Source organism: Moschus berezovskii, chromosome 8, assembly GCF_049115385.1.
Source record: "Moschus berezovskii isolate FMDL1 chromosome 8, NW_MosBer_1.0, whole genome shotgun sequence".
Lineage (NCBI taxonomy): Eukaryota > Metazoa > Chordata > Mammalia > Artiodactyla > Moschidae > Moschus > Moschus berezovskii.
In genome coordinates, this window is record NC_142467.1 from 106,316,834 (window position 1) to 106,325,677 (window position 8,844).

The following is an 8,844-nucleotide window of genomic DNA, read 5'->3' on the forward strand; positions in this document are numbered from 1 at the left end:
CTTGCTTTTTTGATGATCCAGCAGATGTTGGCACTTTGATCTCTGGTTCCTCTGCCTTTTCCAAGTTTAGCAAATAAAAATACAGTTCTCCTAGTTAAATGTGAATTTCAGATAAATGAATAAATTTTTAGTATATCCCAAATATTACATGTTTCCCTGGTTGCTCAGTCAGTAAAGAATCTGCCTTCAGTGCAGGAGACTCGGGTTCAATCCCTGGGTCTTGAAGATCCCCTGGAGAAGGGCATGGCAACACACTCCAGTATTCTTGCCTGGAGAATCCCCATGGACAGAGGAGTCTGGAGGGCTACAGTCCATGGAGTTGCAAAGAGTCGGACATGACTGAGCGGCTAACACACATACACACACACATAAATATTGCATGGGTCCTAATTATATTGACAGGATAATCTTTGTTCATCTGAAATTTACATTTAACTGGGGGCCCTGTATTTTCTCTGTTGTCCGACGCCCTGACCATCCTCTGTAGCCTCTTCCATTAGACTGATAGACCAGCGAGGGCAGGGGCCCAGACTGATTCTTCCTGGTTACACGGTAGGCATTTGATGTATACTTTTGACAGATGGAACAACTTGGAGACAGAGAACGTCATCATTCACTCGTCTTCTACAAATGAAAAACAAAAAGGTTTTTTTAACTTTTTATTTTGCAGTGGGGTATAATCAGTTAACAATGTTGTGATAGTTTCAGGTGAACAGCGAAGGGACTCAGCCAAACATATACACGTATCTTTTCTCCCCTTGACTCCCCTCCCATCCAGGGTGCCATACAACATTAAGCAGAGTTCCATGTACTATAGAGTAGGTCCTAGGTGGTTACCCATATTAAATAAAGCAATGTGAACATGTCCATCCCAAAATCCCTAACTGACAAATGAAAAAACTGAACAGAGCGAGGCGGGGCAGTCTTCCCTAAGTATAGTCGCGCCACCCGCCCGCTCCGTCCAAGAACCAGAGAATTTGCCGCGTGACGGTACCCCCGGAGACCCCGCCTATCCAGTGCCTGGAATTCCACCATCAGCGCTTTATTTCGCCGGCCGGCGCTATCCCGGGTTAACCTGAAAATAATCTTCCCTTTCTGGCTTTCGGGGAGCAGAGACAAACGGGACACACAACTCTGCACGAGGAGACCGGGGCCAGAGTAGCCCAGAAAGGAGAGAGGACTGTGCTGGAGACCCTAGGGAGACTTCCTAGCGGAGGGGACCTTGGAGCTAGGCAGTGAGGCTGTTGGTCAAGGGAAGGGTATCTGAGGCAGCGGGAGGGAAAGCTGGGGAGGGGCGAGAAACTGTAGACTTCGGAGAAATGGAGAAGTCTTCCCAGAAACTTGGAATAGATTTCCCCAGGGCCAGGGCGTAGGTTCCCCGAAACTCATCCCTCCCGGACACTGAGATGCTCTTGAAAGTGAAAGGCACTCAGTCGTGTCCGACTCTTTGCGACCCCATGAACTTCAGCCCACCAGGCTCCTCTGTCCTTGGCAAGAATACTGGAGTGGATGGCCACTTCCTTCTCCAGGGGCTCTTCCCGACCCAAGGATCGAAACTGGGTCTCCTGCATTTCAGGTAGATTCTTTACTGTCTGAGCTACCAGGGAAGCCCCCGAGATGCTCTTGCTTCGACTCAAACCCTCGCCTTTCTATCATTTCCATTGCCCTGTGCCACTCCTCATTTCCGGTGTCTAGGAACCTGGCCTCTCTGGGATCCTAAAAGTTCTGTCTAATGTTGCTGGAGGAACACCATTTCACTGCACCGCAGCGTGCGAGCCCTCGGCTTCTTTCCCTGTCATTAGCCAGTAGAAGCGAAGATCTTCAGTGGATGGGCGGTACGTCTTCTAAGGGGCCCAATGATAATCGAGAATTGTTGAGCACTTTACCAGTCACGCCGCGGAGTGGGCGGGACCTCCTGCGAGGACTTGCAGACACCTGCGGCAGGGTGGGCAGGAGGATAACTGCTTGTGAATCCATGTGGCGGGGGCTGTGGACCCTGGTATCCCGGGCTGCACGTGGGCCTCACAGGTGAGGTGAGCTGGCGAAGGGCTGTGACAGCGTAGAGCGTTGCTTGGGCCCCAAACCCTCTCCCTGGGATCTGGTGGGCCCGGTCCCCTGCTGCAGGACCACCCTTCGCCTCCGTCCAAGCCCCACCCCCTGCCTCAGAGCCCACCGCAATCCAGTCTTCTTCTGGCCTCAGAGCCTCCGCTCAGTCCATCCCCTAGCCACAAAACTTCCACTTGGGGGCTCACGCGACCATCGAGCCATCTCTCCACCTGCCACTCTGGCGTCAGAGCTTCTCAGATGCACTGACTCTCCTCCTCTCCAGTCCCAGACCGTGCACGCGCCAGGGCAGTGGTTACCCGGCCCCCGGTTCCGGAGCCACTATCTTCGCTCTGAGCTCTGGCCAAGGCCGCTGCGGCATCGCGGTGATCCGAACCAGCGGCCCTGCCAGCGGCCACGCCCTCCGGAGCCTCACGGCGCCGCGGGACTTACCCCCGGCCCGCAAAGCCTGCCTGCGCCTGCTCAGCGACCCCCGCTCTGGGGAGCCTTTGGACCGCGCGCTGGTGCTTTGGTTTCCAGGTACGGGACTTCAGATCCGGAACCTCAAGTAGCTCCTGTGACCAGACTTCCTCCTTCCAGGCGTTCGCCCAGGCTGTATCCTGCTGACACCCATCTCTTCAACATACTAGGTCCCCAAAGTTTTACGGGTGAGGATTGCGTGGAGTTCCACGTGCATGGAGGGCCGGCCGTTGTCAGTGGTGTCCTGCAGGCCCTGGGTAAGTCTTCAGCTTTGGGTTTGAGGTATTGCTACGCTGGTGACCTGGGTAGGGGCCAGGGGCCTCAGGATCTTGAACCTTCCCGCAGGCAGTGTGCCAGGGCTGAGGCCAGCGGAAGCAGGCGAGTTCACCAGGAGGGCGTTCGCCCACGGGAAGCTGAGCCTGACGGAAGTGGAGGGGCTGGCAGATCTGATCCATGCAGAAACCGAGGCGCAGCGGCGACAGGCCCTGAGGCAGCTCGATGGGGAGCTGGGTGACCTCTGCCGCAGCTGGGCCGAGACCCTCACTAAAGCAAGTACACCATTCACTCATACCTGGCCGCAGAGACAGTACTTAACCTTTTCCTGTGTTAGTGTTCCCTGTCTATGAACCTCCAATCTGGTCCCTTAAGGCCAGGCTGGACGCGGGCACCCACTCGGGGTGAGTTTCTGTATGATCACACTACCCACCTCTCCCTCCCTCAGGCTTTGGCCCATGTAGAGGCCTATATCGATTTTAGTGAGGATGACAACCTGGAGGAAGGCGTCCTGGATCAAGGTGGGTCCCCCGGGGGTGGGAGGTGGAGACATCTGGCATCCTAGGGGGACCCCTAGGTCCTCTTACTCCCTCTCTCCTTTCCTCCATTCACAGCTGATAGTGAGGTGCGGAAGCTGGAGGTGACACTGGGCGTGCATCTTCGAGATGCCAGGCGCGGGCAGAGGCTCCGCTCAGGGGCGCACATAGTGGTTGCGGGACCTCCCAACGCAGGCAAAAGCAGCCTGGTGAACCTGCTCAGTGCGTGGGCAGGGGGCGGGGCTCAGGGCAGGGGGCGGGGCTCAGGGCAGGGGGCGGGGCTGGGAGCTAAGGTACTGAGCTTTCCGGAGTAGGGAAGGGGCCAGGGAGGTTGAAAACTGTCCGTCCTGGGGGTGGAGCCCAAGGGAGGGACTCTCTGGTCTCCACCCCGCCCACTTCCTCTGAGCCCACCCCTACCCCCAGGCCGGAAGCCTGTGTCCATCGTGTCCCCGGAGCCCGGGACCACCCGAGATGTTCTGGAGACCCCCGTGGACCTGGCCGGGTTCCCGGCGCTGCTGAGCGACACTGCGGGGTTGCGGGAAGGCGTGGGGCCTGTGGAGCAGGAGGGTGTGCGGCGCGCCCAAAAAAGGTGGGCAGGAGGGAGGTGGGAGGGGAAACGCGGGCCCTTTACTGTTTGTTCCAGTTGCACTTATCTTTCATTAGTCCTCGATGAGGAAAGGTTACTAAGCCCCGTTAGGAGGGGCCTCAGTTCTTTGGGGAGGGCAGCTTTTTAGGTTTGGCCTTTATCCCCGTCCCTGCCGAATTGTCTTCACTGCGCAGCTCTGGAATCCATGCCCCATTTTCCCGCCTCCCAGGCTGGAGCAGGCTGACCTCATTCTGGCCGTGTTGGATGCTTCTGACCTGGCCTCTCCGGCCAGCTGCAACTTCCTGGACACCGTTGTCATCCCAGCAGGAGCCGGGAACCCCAATGGGAGCCACCAGCGCCTCCTGCTTGTGCTGAATAAATCGGACCTGCTGCCCGCTGGGCGCTCAGACCCCCATCCTGACCTCCCCTCCCACCTGTTGCTGTCTTGCCTGACGGGTGAGGGGCTGGACGGCCTCCTAGAAGCACTGAAGAAGGAGCTGGCTGCACTGTGAGCCCCCTTGCCCTCTGGGCAACCTCGCTCTGTCCAAGTCTGGGGGCTTAGCCACGGGCTTCGGGCACAACTGGCCCTGCCAGCTCAGTTTCTGTATCTAGAAGACGGGTATGATCGTTCCCCTCCCCCTCACTTTGAATGCCGAGAGAGACCTTATCCTTTGTCCTTTCCAGGTGTGGGGACCCGTCCACAGGCCCACTTCTGACACGGTCGAGGCACCAACACCACCTCCGGGGCTGCCTGGACGCTCTTGGTCAGTACAAGCAGGCGAAAGACTTAGCCCTGGCAGCCGAGGCACTTCGGGTAGCCCGAAGGCATCTGAGTCATCTCACTGGTGGAGGGGGCACCGAGGAAATTCTGGATATCATCTTCCGGGACTTCTGCGTGGGCAAGTAAGGGGGCAGCTGAAGCTCAGACCCTGCCTGGAGGAGCACCCAGAAGCTTTGGGGTGTCTGGGAACAGCTTAAGCCAAGTGGGGGAACTTGACCCCAAACCACGAACCCTCTGTTGCTGGTAGTGACTGAGTGGCAGCCAGCTAGATTTCGGGGGTTTGGCCCTGAGTGGGGCTGAAGGGAGGTCCTTTTGGGCACATGATGCTGGGGGAGGAGGAGTGGAGGATCAAGACGGAGGTCGAAAGGTCTCAGAGGTTTTTGTTTTATAGTTTTAAATTTATTTTGCAAACACCAAAGGAAGGTAAAAAATGGGTGATCCAGAAATATTTGAATACCCTCTCCTTGGTTGTTGTATCCTTCTAGAATTTTCTGTGCATGTTTGCATACTTGTGAATGTGCCTATAAAGTATATTTTGTCTTGTATTTTGTACACAAATTGGTGTTTATTGCTCTGCAAACTGTCCTTCCCCAACACCCACCACCACCACCACCCTGCACCACACAGCATGCATTATCTTAATTCCCCAACCAGGACTGAACCAGTGCCCCGCTGCAGTGGAAGCTGGGAATCTTAACCACTGGACTGCCAGGAAAGTCCCAAACTGTCTTTCCTTTTGTGGTATTAATCTTGAAACTTTGCTTCTTTTATCCTCAAAGTGACTTGCAAAATCCCTACTTCCTCTCCAAGCTTAGTCAGTGAATATTTATCAAGTACCTACTATGTGTTGGAGTTGCACCCGTCATTTGATTGCATCTTCATAGCAGCACAATGCAGTGGTGATGTTGTCCTAGTTTTACAGATGAAGAAACTGAGGTTCAGAGAAGTATTTAGTTGCTGAAGGCCCCCAGATCTGGGATTCGCACATAAGGTTAGATTTCAGTTTGAGTTCACTGGGGCCTTCTGGGTGACAGACTGAGTGCAGGGGGCTGGAAACAGAGGGAGTAAGCAGGCATTACTCCTGCTCCTGTTTTGTTTTAATTTTCAGTTGTGCTGGGTCTTCATTGCGTTGCATGGGCTTTCTCTAGTTGTGGAGGATGGGCTCCAGAGTGTGCTGGCTTCAGTAGCTGCGGTGGGCGGGCTTAGTTGTCCCCTGGATGTGGGATCTTAGTGCCTGGACCAGGGATCGAACCTTCATCCCCTGCATTGGAAGGGGGATTCTTAACCACTGGAATGCCAGGAAAGTCCCCACTCCTGCCCTTATTAAAGAAGAGACAGCTCCTTTTGGTGAGGTCGGATGCTTGCTTGCTCAGTCCCTTAGTCGTGTCCAACACTTTGCAACCAATGGACTGTAGCCCTCCAGGCTCCTCTGTCCATGGGATTATCCCAGCAACAATACTGGAGTGGGTTGCCATTGCCTCCATCAGGGGATCTTCCCAACCTAGGGATCAAACCCATGTCTCCTCTGACTCTTGTGTCAGCAGGAGGATTCTTTATCACCAAGTACCTGGGAAACCTGAGTTCTGAAGGCTGCTGGGCAAACTTGCGATGAGGAGACCTGATCTGGTCAGGGGTGGATGTGAGGGTAGACGTGGGATTTACTCTGACATCTGAAAGATGAGAAGATGGAAGAGGCCAGCAAGAACATCCCAGGCAGAGGGCAGGGCATATGCAAAGGCCCTGAGTTGGGAACATCACTGAGTGTTTGAGGGGCAGTGAGGTGGCCAGCGTGGCTGGAAGTAGAATGAGTGAGTGCTATAAGGGAGGAAGAAATCCAGGAGAGGAGAACCTGATAGTGAAGCCTTTGATTATGGAGACTTATGGGGGATCTGGGCTTCCCTGATAGCTCAGTTGATAAAGAATCCGCCTACAATACAGGAGACCCGGGTTCGATCCCTGGGTTGGGAAGATCCCCTGGAGAAAGGAACAGCCACCCACTCCAATATTCTGGCCTGCAGAATTCCATACACTGTAGTCCACGGGGGGCTATAGTCCAAGGCGGAGGGGGTTTGTGGTCGCAAAGAGTGGGACAGGACTAAGCGACTTTCACTTATGGGGGATCTGCTGTTGAGGTGACGAACCAGCAGAGGGCGCTTTGCCCTAACAAAGTGCCTGACACCAGTGATGTTCCGGCCCCCTAAGGTCCCAGGGATCCAGGCTTCCCCGACCCACCTGATGGCATATGAATAGTTAACTTCCCTTTTGCCAGAGGCGGAAATGGAGTCTCAAATAGGGTCAAGCTCTTTTCCAGAATCAGAAAAAAATCTCCACCTCCAAATTCAGGTTTCAAGGGACACAGGAGCAGAGGCTGGGACGTGTCCAGGGCCTATCACGCAACTATAGGGACCCTCTGACTCCATTTCATCATGGTTCCAGTGCAATATGTCACTCTCTGTTGATTTGTTTGCTTGTTTGACAGCTGGGGTCCCCCCCTAAATGGGGGGCTCCTGGAAGGGAAGGGTCACCCCAGTTGAGTCCGTGGATATTACTATTAGGTCCATTTTGCAGAAAGACAAGAAGTAGCAATGTGGGTGTAGAGAGGGTGGGTGCCCAGATGTCCTTTTCGTGGGGAGGGTCTGGAGGGCTTCCAGCAGGGAGGAGTGGGGTCTGGGTAGTGAGGAAGATGCTCTTGGGAAAGGATGCCTCGGCCCCACCCACCTACCCTGTCCCTGGCACATCACGGACTGAGGTCCTTGGCTACAGTCCCTTTTTTCCAAGAAGGGGGAGGCGGTTTGTGGGAAGCAGGCATGGGGGTTATTTATAGAGGTCACAGGAAATCCCCAAAGAGTCAGAACCTCACCCTGTGGCTGGACCACAGGATCAGGGAGGGGGTCTGCCAATTACTCTCTGACTAGGACTCAACCCCCACCTGGCTCTCAGGGCAGGGCGGGGCTGGCATAGGGCCTCAGCCTGGAGAAATCAGAGCTCCAGGATCAGGGCTGGAAAGAGGGAGGGATGGTGTAAGGGAAGTACCCAGAAGGAGCAAGAACTCTGGGGCATCCAGAAGGACTGCCAGGAGGAGTGATCTCTAGGGAGGGGCCTTGGGGAAAGAAGAATTGGCAGGCAAGAACAAAGCATTCTAGTCTGAGGGCACAATACAGATTAAAAGTCACTGAGTCTTCGGTCAAAGAGTCAAAGTCTAGAACAGCTGCATGGGTGTGGGGAGGAAAGGCACAAGAGAGCTGAGGAACTGGGCCTTATTCGCAGGGTTTTAAGGGGCCATGGAAGGTGTGTGAGTGGGAGAGGCACGTGCTCAGATCCCGGGATGAGTGGATCCCTCTGGACCAGCGTGGAGGCTACAAAGGAGGCAGAGGCTGAGGCCCAGGTGTTGCAGGACTGACCTGGGACTGTGCTGTGCTGTGCTGTGCTAAGTCCCTCAGTCGTGTCTGACTCTGCGACCCTCTTCCACCGAGCTGGTTGGAAGATTGATACCCTGGGATGCTCTGAATGGGAGAGACCAACCAAGAGTCAGAGACCTACATCCACAGGCCCAGAGAGTATAGGATGATGATTTTTGTTTTAATTTATTTAATTGGAAGATGATTACAATATTGTGATTTTTTTGCCATGCGTCAACATGAATGGGCCGCAGGTATACATGTGCCCCCCCATCCTGAGTCCCCCTCCCTTGTATTATTATTATTACATTCATTTCCAGGTGAGTAATTGAATGGAGGAATGTCGGGGTTTGGAACCCAAACTCCGGACTGGCTGCTGTCAGCATCATCCCCAGGACTGCTTACTCCTGGCTGCTCAGGCAGTAGGCTCAGGGTCAGGGACGTCCCGGCTTCCTTGGGGCCTCCAGACTGGCCCGTCTGGGCGGCTGGGCCTGGCTGACCCTCCTGCCCTCGCTTGGCGGGGCCCCAGCCGAGTGTTTCCTGCAGCAGCCTGTCTCTCGCCCGGGGTTTCCGTATCCAGGAAATATCGCTCCTTTGTCCCTCCTGACTAGCCTGCCCTAAGCGTGGCATTGCCAGCCCTGGCTCCTCGTGACTCATCTCCTCCCTGTCCAAGGTCCCAGGGGCTTGGCTGGGCTGGGGGGATGGAGGATTGGGGACAGACAATCTGAGACTCTTGATGACAATTTT

The 8,844-nt window shown here is 55.0% G+C and overlaps 1 protein-coding gene across 2 annotated transcripts; it reads left to right on the forward strand.

The window, feature by feature from the left end:
• The first annotated feature begins 1,841 nt into the window (after positions 1 to 1,841).
• Positions 1,842 to 5,257, forward strand: GTPBP3 (GTP binding protein 3, mitochondrial). Of its 2 annotated transcripts, none has more exons than XM_055430879.2 (9): positions 1,842 to 2,028; positions 2,330 to 2,583; positions 2,694 to 2,780; positions 2,869 to 3,071; positions 3,245 to 3,317; positions 3,411 to 3,554; positions 3,756 to 3,921; positions 4,148 to 4,426; positions 4,603 to 5,257. In XM_055430879.2, the coding sequence occupies exons 1-9, from the start codon at positions 1,976 to 1,978 to the stop codon at positions 4,823 to 4,825; spliced, it is 1,482 nt and encodes a 493-aa protein (XP_055286854.2). In that variant the 5' UTR covers positions 1,842 to 1,975; the 3' UTR covers positions 4,826 to 5,257. The 2 variants fall into 2 exon arrangements, with proteins under 2 accessions (XP_055286854.2, XP_088695287.1); XM_088839161.1 differs by having other exon boundaries at positions 4,148 to 4,374; positions 4,603 to 4,778.
• Positions 5,258 to 8,844: the final 3,587 nt, after the last annotated feature.